General features: G+C 39.1%; 1 protein-coding gene across 1 annotated transcript in view; it reads left to right on the forward strand.

Moving 5' to 3' along the window:
• SEMA3D (semaphorin 3D) overlaps window positions 1–21,196 on the forward strand; it is a gene marked incomplete at its 3' end in the record, with an annotated part of 144,419 nt that overhangs the window by 109,281 nt on the left and 13,942 nt on the right. The window contains exons 10-15 of the mRNA XM_084268501.1: window positions 329–398; window positions 1,766–1,910; window positions 13,942–14,164; window positions 17,007–17,095; window positions 18,905–18,946; window positions 20,192–20,349. Coding sequence (XP_084124627.1) covers window positions 329–398; window positions 1,766–1,910; window positions 13,942–14,164; window positions 17,007–17,095; window positions 18,905–18,946; window positions 20,192–20,349 — 727 coding nt within the window. The remainder of the gene's footprint in view (window positions 1–328; window positions 399–1,765; window positions 1,911–13,941; window positions 14,165–17,006; window positions 17,096–18,904; window positions 18,947–20,191; window positions 20,350–21,196) is intronic.

A 21,196-nucleotide genomic window follows, 5' to 3' on the forward strand; every position in this document is an offset into this window, starting at 1 on the left:
ATTTTACTCCTCTTCCAAGCAGTGCTAGTAATATTTCAGACTTTTATCAGAAGTCCCTGATTATAAGTGGAATTGGTCTGATCAGAAATATATTTTCTTTTCCTTTCACTCCAGAAGCTGGAAAGTGAAAATCTGATTCCGTACAAAAATTAGACTATCTGCAAATGGTCAAACTTCAGAATATTATAACAAATCCACATAACAAAATTCAGAAAAAAATGAAGTTTTGTTATATATTTACAAATCTCCAAATTATAAATGTTGAATGCATAAATATTCAGTAGATGTTTAAAAAAATCAACAAACAAACACATTTTTCCCATTGCAGAAGATATATTCTTACTTTCTACAAGAGATGAGAGAAACCCACTTGTATATGGAGTCTTCACTACAACAAGGTATGTGTTAGGATCACATTTGCACTGACGATCTTACTCAGGCCAGGCTTTTTATTAAACCATTCTATTTCTAGATCCTGATTCCTGGGAACCATGAGAGATGGGTTGAATAAGGCTTGCAATATTCAGTCTGTAGTCCCTAAAGACAATATTTGCAGAACTGGGAAAAGAGAAATTATTTCCCTAAACCTTTTTATGCCTAACTTTTGGGAATGATTGTACAAAATAATGAAAATTTAACAGTCAAAACCATGCTAGTTTATTTCAGCCTCATCTAGATGAATTTTAAAATTTCAATCATATTTATTAAGCAACCAATAGTTACTAATTAAGACAAATCATTGTCATGAAGCCTTGTTTCTATAAGGAACAATTTGATATCTACTGTTTCTTAGGATCAAAAGCCTCTATGGTCTGAAGCAATATTTCAGTGTTTCTGTAGGCAGCAGTTGATGGAAGAATAACCCATGTTTATGTCAAGGTGCTAAATTAATTAATTAGTGAACCTTCCAGATACATTAGTGAGGTGCTTTATACAGAACTGTCAAAAGGGAAATAAATATTTTATTTCTTTTGCATCCAGAACTTTTGATTTAATTTTAAATAATAAGGACTAGTCAAATGATGAACAGTATAAGTAAAATGAAGAACTGTCAAGATTCTCCTTAACTTAGAAGCAACCACCACAGTGGCTCCCTCCATAGAATATAAAACCACATAAAATACTTAAAACTGAGTGAAATGTTGCACAATGAATGAAATACATATGAAGTAACTAAAGTAAATGCCTGGTATTCTTCAGAAGACTGAACTGTTGGGTTTTTGTGGTTTTTTGTTGGTTTGTTTGTTTTGTTTGGGTTTTTTTAAAGAAAAATACACACAAAAAAGACACAGAAAAAGAAACTAATGTTTATTTCTCTCTCTTTTAATTGTCTGTCCAGTGCAACTTGCAATTTTCAGGCATTTCACATATCACTAATATACAGACTTTCAGATGTGAACACAATGTAAAGGGGTAGGGGTAGGGTTAGGGTTAAGGTTCATTTGCAAAAAAACCCTAATCAAAATAGTTAATAAATGGCAACTGAAAACTGTGAGCCACTAGAAAAATATCTCAGTCTCTCAAGTGGTCCCAAGAACTAAGTCAAGGATTCAACTGAGCTAAACTTTGAACTGTAATGGCGATGATGTTAAATATCCACAGTTATCAGACCTGTATACATTATTTGTTCGCATCATTCATATGAACTCTGAGGTGTAGGATTGAACCAAACCCCATTAATTCTGTGGGATTAGTGAAGTCATTGAATGAGGCATGCACTGAACACATGTTTTTAATGTCCATATCAATCCATCATCTTTTTCAGCTCTGTCTTCAAGGGCTCTGCAGTTTGTGTGTACAGCATGGCAGATATCAGAGCTGTTTTCAATGGCCCTTATGCTCACAAGGAGAGTGTGGATCATCGGTGGGTACAATATGAAGGTCGCATCCCATACCCCAGACCTGGTACAGTAAGTGTCTCCTTAATTACATACTTCTATTTTTACTCAAAAGGAATCATAATTCACACCCCTCCCTGGACTGGTAATTTATATTTCCCACTCAGGATGTTTCAAATTATCCTCTCAACCCTTTCCCCTCTGTTGGCAGCTCAGACTTCTACCTACCCTGTAGGTATATAAATATACATTTTTCCATGTCTCTGAGATAACATTGTGTCCAGACTGTCTATTTCCTGGTTGTCTCTCCTATTGTGGTCTCCTACTGTAGAGTTGTATTTCTATCTGTCGGGATCACCTCTAAGTCACCAACACTTCATAAAAAGCCAAAGGCATTTCTTTATGGAGTATTAAGTTATGATGATGTATTTTATTTGAAGTCTTTCATTTCTGTTATCTTTGTGCCTGTTAAAATCCTTTTCCTTGAGATACGGTCATTGATTCTAACGTGGTTTTGTGCATGTGTTGTGTTTTGAAGCAAAATAAGGAGTTATTTGCTGGAGATTTTATGAAATATAAGTGGTATGAAGAAAAGAGAAATTTATTATGTGGAAATGCTTCTAAATCCCAATCTCTTAGACTTCACATGTAACAACCTGGCCAAAACAAAGAGTGAATTTTTGAAAGAGTTATTAAAGAATTCTTTTCTAACTTCTGATTTGGTATTTCATTTGGAAAAGCACAGACCTATATTACAGCTAAGGAAGAAAATGATATTAAAAAACCTCCCAGCATCTACTTAAAAAAACCATCACAAGTTTGAGCAACCCTTAATACAGAGAACGTAAAAGAGCAATTCTTTAAGAGTAAGATAGGTATTATCCAGGACAGCTTTACATTATCTTGGTAAATTATTCAGTGAACTAGTGCTAGACAGCTACATAAATGCAGCCAAGCACTGAGCTACTGAGGTTGGACTGCTGCTGGTACCTTGCCTAGAAGCTATCTGGGTGTTTCTTCACTGTTGCTCTGACATCAGCACTCATAACCTTTGCTTCAAGCCACTAGCTTACTTAGCTCTTCTTTTCATACATTTCCTTATGTCTCTGTGTTTTCTTCATCATCCTTCCCGTGGATCCAGTTGAATGGTCCAAGTCATGCATTGTTTGCTGCCCTTGGTGGTCCCAGGTTTCAGTGGGTCAGGCCCTCAGCTCTGATTCCTTCCTCTTAACTGCAGGCAAGTTGCAGAGGACGGCTAAGGCAGCTCTAGAGACTGATTTGGCCTGTGTAGGATCTGTGCTGCTGGAGCAAATGAGTTCCTAATTTAGACAAATCAGGCACTGTAGGCTTATGCATCTTTCTCTCATGCAGAATATTTAGTGTCCCCAGAAAAGATGATTACATTTAATTTTATTTTTTTTAAGCACATTCAACTCCATTACTGGTTAAGAAGTGCAAACACTTTTAGTTTTAAGTACAAAAATGGTGCCAGTGAGAACAATAGCTGGTCTCATGGCATCTGAAGAGATTAAAATAACTCTTGAAAAACTCAGAGTGCCCCATAAGGATGAACACTGCACAGATAGATGGGTCATAAGCTCATTGCATTTTTGAGTGTATTAGCCATCACATGGTGGAGCTGGGATTCACAGGGATGGAAATATGTGGTGCTGAAGCATGTCAATGCTGATTTTTATCACCAATTTGAATATCCATGCTTGCAAGTATTTTGAAAGTTGGAAAGTTTAAAGATAAATGGACTTTTTCCATAAGCCGCCCCTTAACTCTCCAAATGCTTCCTTTAATCACCTGATAACAGCTGTGAGAATAAGGTCTCATAAAGATTCTTAGGACCTTCAGACTCTGTGGATTTCTGTAGGAGTTTGTCTGACTCAGGACTGAGAAGGGAAGTGGATTTTACTGAAGAAAGCTCTCAAGAGAAAGATATCTGTGTATTTACTGTGTAGATAAGGTATGTGTATGGCTGCTCAGTTACTTAACTTTTGTCTTAGTGAACTGGACTGCAAGATATTCAGGCTCAGTAGTTTAGTTCAAGGGCTTCCAAATAAGTAGATTCATGCCGTGTTTTCACCTTATAATGAGCTATACCAAACTTCTGGATATGAATATATTTAGGCTGGGATCTGAAAAAGCAGCATGGTGCTCAAAGGTGAGGAGAAGCAGCAGCATGCTGCACCCCTGCAGAGGAGTGCTGTGCAAATGCTGTAGTGCTCTTCCTTAAAGATTAATTTAGTCATTTCTTGTCAGCTAGGACTTGGCTCAGGAGTGCTCAGAACAGACACAGAAGGACGATCTATCCTAGAACACAGCCAGAGGGATAATCTATCCTTTTTTAAGTCATTGGAACATTTTTGAAACTTAAGCTGTACCTAAATGTTACCCACAGCTGGCGTAGCCAGCACTGTCTTGATTCTATATTTCTTATATTTTAAGTCACTAGCAAAGTCTAAAAATGGCTATACTAGGAAATGCGTTTCCTTTGATGTTTGGCTTTGAGAGAGGCATTGACTTCCTTTCAGCATTTATACAGAAGCGGGAGACTGCTTACCCTAATTTAACTTTCTGCTCAGCTGCCTTTATCTCCTAAGTAAATAAAGCTGTTCACTACAGGGGCTGTGACCACTTTGATATTGAAATTTTGACAAAATGCTTCCTGTGGCAAATTGTGTCCGAGATAAACTCCCAACATGACCATGATATCATGCCTTTGCAATGCTGGACCTGGGGCTGTGGCGTGGTCTGCCTGCCCTCTGCTGTCATTGGAAGACCCCTCATCAGGGTGGCTGGGCATCTCCAGCATGCTCCACGCCACTGACATTGTAAAATGTGCAGCTCTTTTAACTTCCTCCCACAATATTAAAAGCACAAGTGGAATTAATGGAAATCAAAACAGAGTCAAAGCTACAAAGCTATTTCAGTTTTGAAGCTGGGGAAAAAAAAAATAAAACAAAAAGCAGCAGAAAAACCATGCAGCACGCAACCCTGACATCATGGGCAGTTTGAAAACCAAAGGAGCTTTTTCCTGGCTTAGCTTTTTAACATTGGACCTGTATATCTGTAGCTGTCACCAGATAACAAATCCAGTTGTCGTCCACTCTCTCAGTGTTTCACGCAGGAAATTATCCGTTGATAAAGATATCATCAAGGACTTTCTTTAAAACACATTCTGCATTCTGAAACAAAGTTCTCATAGTGCACTCCCAGTAATAACAGGATACATTTGAACAAGATTTTCAGTGAATTAGGTGAAAAAACCCACGAACAAACATTTTAGCTGATCTATTTAGCTGTAACCATTGCAGTATCAGAGCAACTCATAGAACCCATTGGGAAATTCTGGTGGGATACACAGGAGCTATCCTCATTTCAGTGGTGGTGAGTAAATGTCATTAAGGTCAGATTTTGAGAGGGATGTCACTGTTTAAAGATGCAGATTAGCATTTAGCTTGATCTACTGCAGAACCTAGGACTCTATCCAAGTAATTTTTATAGAGCAGGATATTTTCCTAACTGATTTGCCAAAGGTTCGAAACAAAGCTCTGGATCAGCAAAGTAAGATTCTTCCAGTCAAAGTCAGTTAGCTACCAGAAGAAACAGCCCAACATGTTGCTTTTGTCCATTTCAAGAGTTTTCTCTCTCACCTCTTCCCACTCCAGATCTTAACATGGTCCTGGCCTCCTGAATCCTTTGTGTGTTTTTTTTAAAAAAGCAAGTTCCCTTACAAGTCCCCAAGTCTTTAGATTCTCTTCTGATCTTTCTCATTTTTTCTCTTTATATTGCCTTTTCTCCCTTTCTTCAGTGAAACCCCTTACTTTATTCCTTCTGCTAACGCAGTGCAGCAGCTGGCTGAGATGTGGTGTCCATCCCACTAGGAGTTGGCAGAGCCACAGAGAAATGTGGTCTGCCAAACAGCCTCCCCCTGTCCTCCCATATGGTTAGTCTTGCTGCTTTAATAAGTGTGTTCATAAAACACTGAGGGCTGCACAGGTTTCCCTTGTTATTTTTAGACTGATCTTCCTCTTTCACCTGATCTTTTATGGGTTATAGACTGCATTCTTTGCTTCTCCAAATCCTCTCTCCTTTGATCTCCCCACTGTAAATGGGGCTGCTTAATTAAGTGAAATTTATGGGTTTATTTTCCTGAGGAAGCCTCCTCCATCTCCTCTTACTTACCTATTTGTTCTCCCCAACATGAATCACCTCTCAGTTCATAGTAGTCTTTCAAAACTCTGCAAATGTGGCCACCTTTCCCACTGGCAGAGGTCAGCAGAGAATTGCTGAGTACCACCTGCAAAGATCTCTCACCTAGCTGGTCTCAGCCCAGTCAGCTTCAGAGTAACGCTCTCTTATTTCAGTTTTTTTATATCAACATCACAGTCATGTAAAATGAAAAAGTAATACAAAACGATCAAGACAAACACTAGAACAAGGTAGAAGACATCTTGCACATCCAATGGGATGCAATCTCTACCTTAAAAAAAAAAGGACTTCAATTTATTTGTATGGAATTCTTTGTTTTGTTTGTGCTTTCTGTAGAGGGGATGAAGTCGATTCCATTTAAAATCTGTGGTGTTTCTCTCCTGAAGAACCTGACTCATTCCTCTCTCCACTGCACACGTCTAGGCTTGCTCTGAGTACCTTCAAGATTAGCATAGACGTCTCCCTGCTCAGTGTCCAGTCCTTCTGGCACCACCCATCCATCCTGTAGAGAAGCACGAAGGCATTTTTAAGCATGTCCAAATGCAAAATGTATTGTGCAGCTCTGATCAGACTACAGAAAAGAAACCACATGGTATTTAGGCCACTCAGGAACACAAGTTTCATCTTCAGAATGACTTATAGTTGAATGTCCAATGGCACATAAGTGCCTATTCCATGAGAGACACCTCTCAGTTGTTAATCCACAGATCATTTACCTTTAAGTGCTCCATTTTTTAAAGTATTTCTGTGTGTCTTGGAAGCTTATACCAGTCCTCACTGTTACATCTTAAGCCGCCCAGGACTCAGATTTTGCAGTTCTTTCTAAATGCTACAAACAAAGTTTGGTGTGTTGGGTATGTGGGAAGTCCCATTTAACACAGAAATGACTGATCTAAGGTAGTTCTTCTGTTCCTCTACTTCTTAGTGGATGGATAGTGATAAAGAAACTTGGAAGAATTTACATTACAGTGTAGGAAAATGCCTACTACAAGTCCATATGTCCATTATAGTTAGATATTCATTCATGGAGAGCTTAGAAGAAAAGGCTGAAACAGAGAGACATCTCCCCTGGGAGGAAAGCCCAGACAAAGACATCTAATTCTTCAATATGGGAGAGATTAAATTAATATTTCCCTCATTGTTTCACACCAACTACCTCAGATGCTCCCAAGAGAGTGTGACTTGCTGGTGGTGGTGCTTAGTTCTCCTTGTGAAATGCATAAAAATCCCCAATCTGGATATTGCAAAATCTGCCAAGCAGATGCCTACTGCACGGAGTATTACCAAAACCTTGTTGTGTACCTCACCTAGAGATGCTTGAGCCACTTTTAAATTGGGATTTTCAACACACTTGGAAAGGAAATCCTTTTGAAGCTCACAGGGAATGGTATTCTGTTTTAAAACTGTCAGTAGATGACAGCATTGCTGAACTAAAGATACACCATTAAATAAAAAGGGTATATTTTTATGTACCTTATAGCTAAGTTCCCAGATAATTGTCACAATTTTTATAGACATCAGATCAATCAGCTCTTACTGACTTCACTGAATGGTGTGAAGCACGATGTGTTTTTGGCAAATTGGAGGTTTATTTAAGAGCCTAACTTTTGGCACCTGCTTTTGAAAATCTTGGCTGGGGTTTCCACATAATGTTAACAGAGTCACACAGTATGTCTCAGTATTGTGTGAGATCTACACATCCAGCACTCTGCTAAGCTGCAAATTTAATAAGACAAGCGGAAAAAGAAAGGAAAATAAAAGAAAAGCATACATATATGCAGCATTGCTAAGTTAGTGTGTATTTGCTTTTACTTGAGAAAGATTAGCTTTAATTTACCACCTCACGATTGCCTTCATATACAAATAAAAGTTGAGGGAATAAAAGGTATCGTGGTAGATTATATGAGACCAAGACTTAAGGTGATTATTGTTAGATCGGGCTCACATACAAGTCACTGGAAACACTTTAAGTAACTATTGAATGGATTCTTTAAAAGTTTTGTGCCAGAGAGTTTATATGGCAGTTGATTATAGATGCCATTAGCACTTCCAGCTATGTTTCTGTTTGTTTTTTTTGTTTTCATTTCTTAATATGTGTATTTGTATCAAGTTATCATGACAGTGAAGGCCTAAGCAACCTCAGAAGAATAAATTATATGGTGAATAAGTTTCTTGCAGGATTCTTACCTAGCAGTACTGATTTTACTAATTTGATCCGATTCACTTTTTTTTATGTCAGCTATCTAGAAGAACAGCATGAGCTAGTTGTTAAGACTTCTCTATCTTAATGAAAAAGATAGGCACCTCCTCTGTGTAGTTCACACATAGCCAAGATAAGAATCTAGTTCAAGTGAGATGAATCCCACCCTGTTGCAAAGGCAGATGCTGAGAGACCACGGTGATGGTGTGTTAAGAACTTTTGTAGAGTCAGATTCCCTTGTAGTCCACATGAAATGACTCTGCCAACCTACTCCTGTAACATTAAATGTGAGTGCAGATCTCTTATTGTCTCCAGCGGGAGATGTCACATATCTAAGACAGCATCTGGTGCTGATGATGTGTATAAATATCCTCTGTGAACTGGGCAGAGAACACCGATATCATTATCACGAGACATGCAACAGGATATGAACTCACATTTTCAGAGGTGAAAGGCTGCTTCACGCACCCACTTGGCCACACAGCCTTTATCATCACACATCCTATTGATTGCTATGAAAGGAAGCACAAGCCTACAGGAATTGTTCCACAACGACGGGTGGACACAGCTTTAAACAGCTGCCCATGGACTTCACCAAAGGGTGGCCTAAATGACTTTTTCATTTCCCTGTTCCATCCATTGTGCCACAGTGAGTGATGCTTCTGGAAACAAGTCCCTTGGCCAAGCATAACAAGGTCACACCTGGCCAGCTGTTCATGGTAGTCATGCTGTCTTAGGATGGGATCCAAAGCCCACTAAAATAATAGGAAAAGTCCCTGTTGACTCAAGTGGATCTTTAGATCAGACCCTTCATCCTTGTTTCTACTAAATTAACTGTGCAAACTGGCAAAGATTCCCCTATATCATGCATGGTAGGGTTTGGGACCTTGGGATGACTGTAGCAACCTTTTAGTTCCGTATCAGGAGACATTTTTTCCTAGTGTTTTTTAGTAAGTGATGTCACTGCTGTCATCTTCCTCTGTTGATGTATTGTTTTGGCAAAAGTCTAGTGTATCTTTAAGACCCGTGGGGCTACACCCATTTTTCACATAGAAATGGACCTCTGGGGTTGACCTGTGAATAGGTAAGCAATCACTGAATTTCCAAAGGGTGCAAATGCAACTCAGAGTAGTGAGAGAGAGCCTGAACTACAGAAAAATCATACAAAAGGGAAAATCAGCCTCAAGTGAGAGGCTAGAATACACAGAATATTTAAATAGAGACTAGAATAAATACATGCAAAATTAAAGCTTATGAATTTCTGTCTATTGATTCCAAACAAACAGCCCCTGAAAAGATGAACATGCTTTTGAAATCATGAGGGTTTTTGAGGTCTGATTCTTGTATAAGTGGTAAAGACTCTGACATTGGTTGTTATAAATGTACAGGAGAAATGTTCATTCCCAATGTGCTGCTTGTGTAGTGAATGTGCACATGGTTTGGTTTCTGCGTAGTTGTTGCTGCTGAATTATTTCTTCTGTATTATGGTTCCCTTTATTTTTTTTATCCCAAAGTCTAAAATCTAAATTGTTTGGGTTTTTTTTTGTCACAAGTTTCTGTAGTCACTCTTATTATATAATACAAAAGCATGTACTTCTTTGTGAAATCATTTAACTGATACTGTTATCTTCAGAAACCCAGCTGACTACAGCCTGCTGCAAGGGTGTAACCTTGCAAAGACTTTAATTTGTAAAAGCAGAGCAAAAAACAGAATGTGGGAGATTATACTCAGCAAGCCAGAGGGTGAGGTTCTTACAGAAATGAGCACAAAACCCCTAGGGGGATAGCACACGGCCGTATATTTTTCAAATAGAACTTTTTTTTTTTTCCAAGAGGACTTTCCTCCCCTTCCTTTTTACTTATATTAAACTGTTTTTTCAAAGGGCAGTTATCACAGGACAACAACGCAAACCCATCTTTGTTTTCTTGTCAGTTCTTTCATGGCCACACATTAAATTGTATATTGAAAGAAAATGACGGAATATGAGATGGGGTTTTTCTTAACTCAAATGTGCACAGATTTAGTGAGAAATTTCCAAAATCTATTAGGTGGTTCAGGAGCCTGTTTTCAGTAAACTATTTCAGAGCCATTATGAAGATGAGGATGCACAGGCTTAACTCTTAATAAATTAAAACAATGCGAGCAACTGAGTACTTACAGAAACTCTGTTAGCTCTTTAGATAACCATAAAAATCAGTCCAAGCAAGGACTGGAAATGGATTGTAGTGTCTTAAATCACTCAGGCTATAGATCTACCAAGTAAAACCAGGGGTCAGGCTCAAGTCCTGACCCACAGTAACTGTGCTGTTTAATGCTAGTACAGGCTTTGTCATACTTTAGGCATTCTCCAACTGGTATAGTGCTGTTGCAGGCTTTGGGGTCTGGGGTAGACCAGAAACTGTACCCAGCAGGCATTTGAGATGTGACCATACATGTGGATGTAGAATGCCAGCTGGCCTATGCTTCACTAGCCTGATTCATTTCTGAATATGCATGTGGTGTCTGATACTTTTGAGAAAATTATCCTCAGTCAGAAGTTTTTGTTTAACTAGTTGCTACTGTCTTTGCATTTAGAGTGTTTATACAGCTGCCTGTTCACGCAGAACTGTTTATGATGCAAATAATTCTGCCTTGTATTAGCTGCATTTACTGCATGAGTTATTAATCCTTAGGGGTGGGGACACGACCTGTGTGTGCTGGGCATAGGCTACATTCCCTTTTTAGCAAGCGCTACCACAGAGTGTGCTGTGTGCATCCCTCAGCCCAGGAAGAGAACAGGAAGTGGAAATCCATGGGAGAAAGGGGTCCAGGCTGGTCCTAAGCCCGTGGGAATTCACTGCTATGTGGCTGATGCTGTGTAGCCTTGAGCAGGGAGTTTGCCAGCAATGGAGGGGGGATGTGCTCACCCCTTGGCATTGTGTGTATTGCTCCTAATGCAAATGTTAAGGATAATGCCAAACCTTTCCTATTGGAACTAATCCTAACCTCAAAACCTTAACTGGCACCATAGACTGAACACGTATCAAAACTGGAGATTTGGGAATGTGAACTAAAGTCTTTTCTGTCAAAATAGGCCATGAAGGAGGACTGTAGAGAAACTTCACAGATCTTGACTTTCTCCTGGCAGACTGCAAAGGCATTAGTTAATCTCATTTTTCTTCACAGACTGTGTTATAGCTCCACCTGGCAGGAAACGCAGGAATTACTTTAGCTAAAAATAGTGTTTAAAAAAACCCAATCGAGTTTATATGTGAAAGGATGTTGCCAACTGGAATAGTGCTTCCAGTTTGTTTTCTTATTATCCAGGATTTGTAGTGCCCCCTTAACACATCTAGATGTCTTCAGATTCAAAAGAGAAGCTTTCTCAGACTCAGGTTAGAGACTAAGTGTATAACAAAAGATGCAGAAGTAATACAAAACAGCCATGGGAAGGAACATAGGTAGGTGATCGTGTGGCAGAGATGATGGGTCGTGAACATAACTGACCTTGCATATATGTTCCTGGGTTCACTCCGAAAGGCACAGAAGGGAAAAATTTGAAGGAGTAGGTTTGTGGGTGGTCTTCAAGCAAGATATGTGAGAACCAGTTTACTTGGAGTTAGCTTGAGAAATAGCTGAAATGATTAGTTTGTCGGTATGGATCTAGTAGTAAATGAGGGACACTGGGGAAGTGTCTGAGAGACACTGTAGCCGTGGTCTGGACCAGAAGAGGACAAGACGACACTTCAAAGCCAGAGAAGAGGACACTCAGCTGGTCACCTGGCAAGAGTTTCAGTTACATGTATGAGTACAGTCACTTCTGAGAAATAATCTGCTGCAGGGATCATCTGGAGAATCTGCCTTTATAAGAAAAAATACAAATGGTAAGGTGTAGGAGGTGCAGGTCACTTAAAAGTTATGGCCTCTAATTACAGGCCATACACAGGGAAAAGATAGGTGTGGGAGTTTCAGTCTGAAAAAACGAACATGGTTAAAGCATTTACTTGTGGCCTGTTGCCACAGTAACTTGGAGTATATCTCCCAAGAGAAATCAGGCTCTCAGTCTGACATCAGGGCATGCTGGTGGGGCTCCCACACAATTCTGGATCACTGCATCAACAGGTCAGAAACTCAGCTTTCAGAATAGGACTAGAAAAGCAAAATGCACAAAAAGCTTTGATCTATGAGAAGACTGCATTTTAAGTACTCGAGGATATGCCATGGTAGCCACCGGAGGGCACTCCAGACCTGCTGTTGAAAAGTCCGTTACACCGATACCTGCACTACTTTGTTTGGCACAGAGCAAATTTAACTTCATGTTGGTTCCTTTGCCTTGAAATAGAGAGCTTAGACAGCATGACAGGTCTCCTCCACTCCAGGCTCCATTTCCTTCTCTTCGTGAAATATCCACTGTGATAAAGCGCCTGTGAGTGGGGTGGGAAACAAGGAGGTGAAATCTGTTGCAGATGTACTGAGCCTATTATGAGAATTTCTGCAGTTTTACAGCATTGCTTTCAAAAAAAAAAAAGAAAAAAAAAGAAAAAAAAAAGACTAATGGTGACCAAGCACTTCTTTGGGATGAGAAAAATCACTGAGGAACCAGATTTTTACTAGTTTTTCAAATATTCTCACAGAAAACTCGATATGCGCTTGATTGGGAACTGAATTTCAACTTACTCATGAGACCAAATTTCCAATCTTACATTGATGACATCTATTGAAGGATTATATGCAAGTAGTTTCTAAATATTTAAAGAAAAAAATAGATATTTTCCTATGCTGTTAGAGTGTTTATGGCTGAATTTTCATGGTTCCAATATATGATTAAAAAAAAAAAAAGTTCAATGTGCATCACACTACTGGATGTACTGCTTGAATGTTAGTCATAATAATGTATTCTTATTATTACTGATAGTGGTATGAATATTAAGGCATGTCTCATACTCTCTTTGGGAACACTGCTAGATGAAGAAACATTAAGGGTCTTGGTTATGGTCTTAATTAAAGGCCATTCAGTGATAAAACTCAAAAAATTGTATAGCTCTCAGTAGTTTGTTTTTTTCAGATATGTTAATGCAATACATAAGAATTAATTCACATCTTAACTAAGATCAAACAGACAACTTCTCTTTTCTGATGCTGTCTTCCTTAATATCTTAAAGAAGTTAAGAAATTTCCTCTCCTCTCTAAGATTTAATTTAGGTTATCAAAATCTCTGACGGAGAAAAGAGAAAAGCCTACAGGACTTGTTCTTCAAATCTTGTGCATAGATAGGTGTAGATGTGGTTATATAACAAACTGAAGTTTTAGAATTCTGAGTAGCAGTACAAATGAGCAAGATAAAACAAATTAACTAGCTTTAAAAGATGAAGGAGAATAGGTGGAAGCAGGATAAAAGGAAGATGAAGGGGAAGTACTTTTGAGGAGAGGTAAAAATGAAAAGAGGAGAGGATGAAGAAAAGAGGGAGCAAAGAACCCTTTGAAGGACCAGAGAAGTATACATTGCCAGTGTACTCCTGCACTTTCAAAACAACACTGAGCTTTTTCAGTTGTATATCAAAACTACCAGCCACTGGTAAATGCGCTTTACAAACAGATATAGCTGGAGCAGGAAGCTTTCCTAACACATGAAAAAAGTCTGAAGATGACTTGTATTTCTTTCCTAATATTCCTCTCATCATCTTGCTCTCTCTCTTTTTCAGTGTCCAAGCAAAACCTATGATCCACTCATAAAGTCAACCAGAGACTTTCCTGATGAAGTCATTAGCTTTATTAAACGCCATCCGCTGATGTACAAATCCGTTTACCCAGTGACGGGAGGACCAGTATTCACTCAGATCAACGTGGACTATCGGCTGACACAGATTGTGGTGGATCATGTCATGGCAGAGGATGGGCAATATGATGTTATTTTCCTAGGAACAGGTATGAAAGAGGATTTCCACTATCATTCTGCCCAAACCACATTCTTTAGAAACACTTTTAGTCAAACAGGTCTTGAATAAACCTGTTAATTGACATTTCTTTTCTTATGGGAAGCTTTGGAAAGTATTTTAATGCTCTTGATTCAGTGCCAGGACTTCATGCAAATGCTAAGATTAGATGAAGAGACTGCTGCTATTGGGATTTTAATGCCCCCTGGTTCCTAGGTGATAAAACAGCTAAGGGTCAGAATACTTGAACTTTGTGGAAGAACGTTTTCACAGTGAGGGTGTCAGACCACTGGAACAGCCTGCCCAGGGGAGTTGTGGAGTCTCCATCTCTGGAGATATTCAAGACCCATCTGGACACCTCCCTGTGTGACCTGTCCTAGGGAACCTGCTTTTGGCAGGGGGCTTGGACCCAATGATCTCTTGAGGTCCTTTACAACACCTAAAATTCCATGATTCTGCAATTCTGTGATACCTGGAGTTTCTTACTCTCTGAGTACCATTCAGTACCTCTCTTTACATTACATTGTAATCTGGATTCAATTCCTGCTGGCAGCACATCAATAAACAATTAAAAGAAAAAAAAAACAAACCAAAAACTCTAATAACTTCAAGAAGAACCTCCTGCTATCAGTAGTGATATAGTGCTTCAGCATTAAACCTCATGTGGCACTGAACAGCTAAGAAAGATTTAAAATTGAGCCTACAGCAATAATTCCACTTAAATACTTTTTAAAGACATACCTTAGCAACTTGAATAGCTCCAAACAAGAGGACAAAGATTATACGGAGAGAGGTTAAAGTATTCTGTCAGGGAAGAAACCTGCTTTGTGGTTTTTCTATGGATAATTATGTATCTACATTTTTATGATAGTTATTTGCCTTAAGGAAAACGTCTAGCTTTACCATAGTAATTAGATTTAGAATCACAGGATGAATCACCCAACAGCATGGTATGCTAAGAAAAATTAACATAGCTATTCATAACATTTCTGAAGTAAGAATCTACCATCTTACTCCACTGGAATTTCTGGTTCTTAACCCACAATTTGACATTCTATCAATAGTAATAGGTCTTATAAAGCACTTACTGGCAAATCTGAGTGCTTTAATAACAAGGTCATTGCCATTATCCCTGTCTCACAGCAGATGGGACTAAGGTATAGGGAGGAAAGGAAGCTTATTCAGGAGCAGTAGATGAACTACTGCTGTGAGCTGCAGGGAAATTAAGATTTTTGTTTGAATTCTACCCCAGTGCTGTTGGGTTGCAAAGCATTTTATCTGGCCTATAAGGAAATTTGTGTATCTTGATACGAATGGATGTTCTGAGGTGATTTTGCTAAAGCAGTGAATTGTCACAGAGCATCAGCTTTTGTAAAGTATAGATGTCCCACTCTTTAAGAGCTTCCTAGTGGAGTTATCACACATGTGACTCCAGAGATAGCCTCTCTCACAGACCACTTACATGGTTCAGCTCAATCTGTCTCACAACTCTTGTCTTCCAAAAAAGAAGGTTCGAGAGTCCCTCTACAATCCTGACAAGTCAAGGACAGTGGTTACAGATGCATAAGCAGCTTCACAAAGACCATTAAAGTGCTGTTTGCTCCCCTGCTGCCTGGGAAGCCTGGGAATAATCTTTAGCCTTGATGATGGAAAATTCTCATTGCTTTCTGAATGAGATCTTTAATATAGTCGACAGAGAAGGGAAGGGAACACGTTCCCAAGCTGCAAGCTGCCTAGGATTTGAGGAGGCTCACTAAAACTTACTTTTCCTGTGATAATAATGAGGAAAAGTAATTTAAAACTTTAGCTGTCCAAAAAGACGTTTGCTAGCCAAAATGTATAAACCATTCTTTTAGTACTTTAAAGGCTGCTTTCAGATGTTTGCTATGCTCTACTTGAAAATTTCTCATAGGAATAAACGTACATTGAGAGACCAGCAACTCAAATACTCCCAGGTTAGCTCTCCTACCTGGCACCCATGCCGGTTCTTTCAGAGAAAATCATCCAGTCGAGGCCAGCATGTACCATGCCGTCACTAGATGGCACTCCATAATACACAGATATTTTATCTACCTGCACTGACTCCCTTAAAAGTTCGGTTTTCTTTTCTAGAAGCACTTGCTTTTGTTCTATTTTATGCTCTAAACTCGCCCTATGGGAAAAAATAAACTCAAAAATAAAATCTAAAATCTAGTATAGGGAGAATGAATAAAGATATAACAAACACCCCGGGAGATTTTGAGCAGCAGCAGATCAGAAGCTTTTTATATATTTGAATGTATGTAAGCAACTTGTACATCTGCAGGCTTTGGCAATTATGTAAACCAAACAAAATACAGCTCTAATACATATGACAAATTTAAATGCTTTTGGCTTAGATCGGTGGCAGGATCTTCAGTAGTTTGGAAAAAATTTTTTTTTCCTTTATAATGTATTTTCATCATTTCAATACTATGCGTAGCGCTCAGGACTAAGCTGTGCTGTGTCATTTCCACACTGCACATACCACTACCCAGCCCACTTCCCCCTACAACTGCCTCAGCTCAACCATACGATAAAACTGTGAATGTATTGTATAGAGTCAAGTGGATAGCAAAAGATGCAGACAGGGATGGGTGTTGTTTGAAGGCCATTTCCTCCATGCATTAGGTTTTATCTTCAGGGCCAAGTTTTAGATTTTATTTTTTTTCTTTGTAATCTAGTTTTACAGCATTTCTTGTTGTGTTTTTCTTTTAAAAGTACTCTGTGATCAAGTTACTATGAAGTGAGAAATGGACTGACATGTATGTACTGAAACATAACTGTGGGTTTTACATGATGAACATTTATTTCAGACGTAGGCACAGTCCTGAAAGTTGTGAGTATCACGAAGGAGAAGTGGACTAAGGAAGAAGTAGTCCTGGAAGAGCTGCAGATATTCAAAGTAAGTTTTAACGGCCACAGCATCAATTAAATATTATTCAGGGGACTTCAAGGCCCAAACTGCCTTTGTCTGTCTGGTTGGCTGTTTACTGGAAGTAGTTCAAGTTTCCAGAGGGACACTATGTAAATTTTTAAATGCCTTGGCTTTCTTTGAGTAAGTCAATTGAAAAAAGCCCAAAACCAAACAGACCGTGATTTTTCAAACCCATAGAAAGTCTCATTTATCCTGCCTTGTTCAACTTTAAAATCTTATTATAGGCCAACTGATTTTTTTAATTTGTGGTATTTTATTTTTAATCCATATTTTTCTATTGTCTCAATTTTGGGACTATTGTTAGTATAATTACCTTTTTATTTTTCTCTTTTTAAAAAAACAACAAATGAACAAACAAACAAAATTCCACAGATGCAGAGAAATTCTTTAAAATAACAACCTTTGGAACTGAACACATGAAGAAAACAAAGTTAGTTTTGATTGTCAATGTGTTTTAATTTATTGGCGAGTTTTTGGCCGTTTTGTTTTGGTTATACTGGCTGAGCAATAAAGAAGAAAAGTAACCAGAACCCTTCTAACACCAATGGCTTCCTCATAAGTAGGGTTTGTAAAAAGCCAACACCTCCTTTCTATTGCATGGGCACAATCTTTTGATTAACTTCATTGCTGGTGAGGCAGCTGACATCCACATACTGTTACAGTAGGAAAATGGAGAGCTGTGTCCACCTTACAGATTTTTCTATTATTTAGTAGTTTCTTCTTCATTCTTTACATTCTCCCTTTGCTTTCTTCTCATGCTGTATAGGTCTTCAGGTTTCACCGTACATTTTCATCAAAGTTTATCTGCATCCCTGGCATTTTGCTTACTTTCTCAAACATCCTCTTTCATGTGCTGTATGAGGTCTTAGCGAGAACTCCTGCTTCTAAATAAATGAATTTGGGGCTTAGAGGTAGTGTGTTCCAACCCTAAGGACAGGATCTTTAATAATTATTTCAAAGAGTATATTTCTCCATATGCTTTTTTATATGTCATGTGTATGGCATAACTTTGATTTAAAGGATCTCCATGCTTTCTTCCCACTGTCTTGGACACCAATTATAAATGTCATGCTGAAAATACCAAGATTACTCAGTGGCCAAGTAATCAACAGTTTCAATATGTGTACCAATTTACTAGATTCTCAAAACATGACATCAAAGGCCAAAAAGATGGGCCAAAAGGATGGTTGGGTTTTTTTTTTTTTCAGCAGACTTTCCTTCACATTTTTCTTGGAAATATTTTTAATTATTTCATTTATGTTTTTGAATCCAGAAAATTAAAAGCAGTGAAAAGCTGAAAAACTATCCCTTATTTCCTTGAACTGCATTAACATTGAAAACTCATCTTAGATCAATCATCTTCTGTTAGGTAACAGATAATACTCAGAGCTTTGTCCTGTTCTTACATCAGTTGCTGGCAAAATTTTCACTGTCTTTCATAGCAATGAAATACATACTGGTGCAGAGGATCTGCCTGTGTATCCCTTCAATGCCAACTAAGCCTTCCAAATAGTGCTTAATAAGAACTTGAGTTGATGTGAAGGCTCATTGCCGGTCTCCAGGATGGAGTAGATTACAAATTCTAAGAATTAAAGCTGGTTGCCTCATAAGTAGCAGGGAAAATTTATTTTTGGAAGCATGAATTTTGTTCTTAGTATTTATGTAAACCAAGCAAAAAGATCTGCAATTTTATTTATTTTTTGTATGTTTCTGTTCTCTGTGTCATGAAGAACAGGGAATGTGTAAACTAACGCACCTTCCTAACTCATTTTTCAGCACCCTTCCTTTATCTCGACCATGGAGATTTCTCAGAAGCAGGTAATTACAAGCTAATTTAATTACTTCAGGATATGTGGTACAATGAACACTTAGTGTGTTATTTTCAGGTGGCACCTGTTGCTTTTTTGGCCAAGCTTTCTGTGGATGGCTCTTAAAATGTATCCCGAAAGAAGGAGATATGTTTGAACTTGTTTGTCTGCCTAATTCACGTTTGCTTACAAACAGTAATTTGTGTACCCAAGATGGTAATTATTCATGGGAACAAATCTTTAGTCATATGGTAGAGGAATTTGTGAATGCAGTCAATGCACATTCATTTTCCAAACAGTAGAAATACTTGCTTCTTTACAATGCAGTAATAAATTATTATTACTATTATTGTTGTTATTTTTATTAGTAGTCAAGAGACATCAGGGCCTCATGTTAAAAGTTTTCTGCATACAGACTGAAAACCAGTGCACCTCCTCTAAAATTACAGTCTAAATCTGGGTGGTCTGATCCTGGCGGTCACAGGGGTTGGTCCCAGTTGGGAATCTCCCAATGGGAAATAGTTTTATGGCCACTTTGAGCTCTATAATGGCTACGTGCTTGCTCAGGAGGCAGCACGACACCACAGCCATCCCTCCCTGCCCCGCAGAAGTGGCCAGAGTGGCTCTGGCACAACATGCCTGCCTCACGCCGGAGGAGGTATTTTGCCATTCAGGCACGCACAGCACAGCTGGGTCCCATCTCCCCTGAAAAAAGGTGGCAGGCCAGCTGGAAGTATTGCATGAGCCAGCTCTGGCTCAACAGCAAGCATTTGGACCACCCTTGTCTCAACAGGCAATCTACTCACATGATGGGGAGAGGGGAGCAATATTATTCCCATCCTACCTAAGGATCAGAAGCAGATGATGAAGTTTTATTCTCACAGAGTCATCCCTAGTTCCCAGATTCTTAACGACACGGGTATCCAGCCACTTGTTTTTCAAATGGGTTATTAAACCATTCTTTCCATGGTTTGCTTCTGATTTTTTATTACAGCACAAACCTAAAGGTGTAAGAGTGTTGAGTGCTGGTGTCTTTCCAGCACTGCAGTCCCCTTTCCTCTCTGCCCTGTTGTCAGGGATTGATGGGCACTGGCCAGTTCACACCAAGCCCTGAAAAATATTTTATGGTAAAGAAGGAATTTTCCTTTTTTTTTTTTTTTTTTAATCTGGGACAAGGTTGAAAGCCTGCAAGCGTGGCACTGAAGGGGGGAACTTGGAGAATACTCCTAATTCATTTGCTTTGCCTGATTTGCAGCAACAATTGTACATTGGTTCCAGGGATGGATTGGTTCAGCTCTCTCTGCACAGATGTCACACGTATGGGAAGGCTTGTGCAGACTGCTGCCTTGCCAGAGACCCATACTGTGCCTGGGATGGAAACTCCTGTTCCAGATATGCCCCCACTTCTAAAAGGTAAGAAAGAAAATAAAACATGTTGTAAAAGATCTTGCTGCTTGCAAGAATTTTAGAGGTTCCCAATCTGAACACATTGTCTTTTTACTTAGCATGTCATTTACCTTAAGATTTGGTCATACTCTGGCCATGTTTCACATCTCTGCTCAAATAGCTGTGAAGACAACATCGCTTTGTTTGAGTGTGTGTGACAGTACCTCAGCTACTACAGCTAACATCATATATCCATCACTTCCCTTTTTTATGCTGAATGTTTTATGGCACGAGATGATCACATGGAGGTCCTGGTTGTGGCTGACTCTGCCTGAGATGCAAGAGCTTCACTGAAGCTTCTGCCTTTTGCACAGGGCACCAGCATAGTTACAAAGTGGAGTTTTACATAGTATTCCAGAGTGGTCAATAGTAAGATTCATTTAATTCCCTGATCAACAGAAGTATTTGTGGTCTAGCCATGAGAGGGAGACAGAGATTTAAGTACTGTGATTTGACCGCATTGGGAGCAGTTTGTCTACAGTAAAGAAGCTTCATCTGAACTTTCTGTACACACTAGCTAGGATAGCAGCATGAATCTGCATGGAGGGAGAGCATGCTGCTGGCTCTAGCAATACAGTACCTATGTTGCTGATGTGTCTCTTGGAGTTTTTGGCTGATTTAGCCAAAGCTCTGAGCTCACTTGTTGAGCCAGAGTCCTTCATAGCCTCTTCATTCCCCTTGGACAAAGCCTTCCTGACTGTAATTCTCACAGCAAGGGTTGGAGGTTGCAGTCTGAGCTCAGGCTCTGGAATGAGACTTTCTACCTTAGGGGCTGCAGGGCTGGGACCTGAGCAATTAGACAAACCATTGAAGT

This window comes from Gallinula chloropus (genome assembly GCF_964237585.1).
Source record: "Gallinula chloropus genome assembly, chromosome: 1".
In the NCBI taxonomy this organism is placed as follows: domain Eukaryota; kingdom Metazoa; phylum Chordata; class Aves; order Gruiformes; family Rallidae; genus Gallinula; species Gallinula chloropus.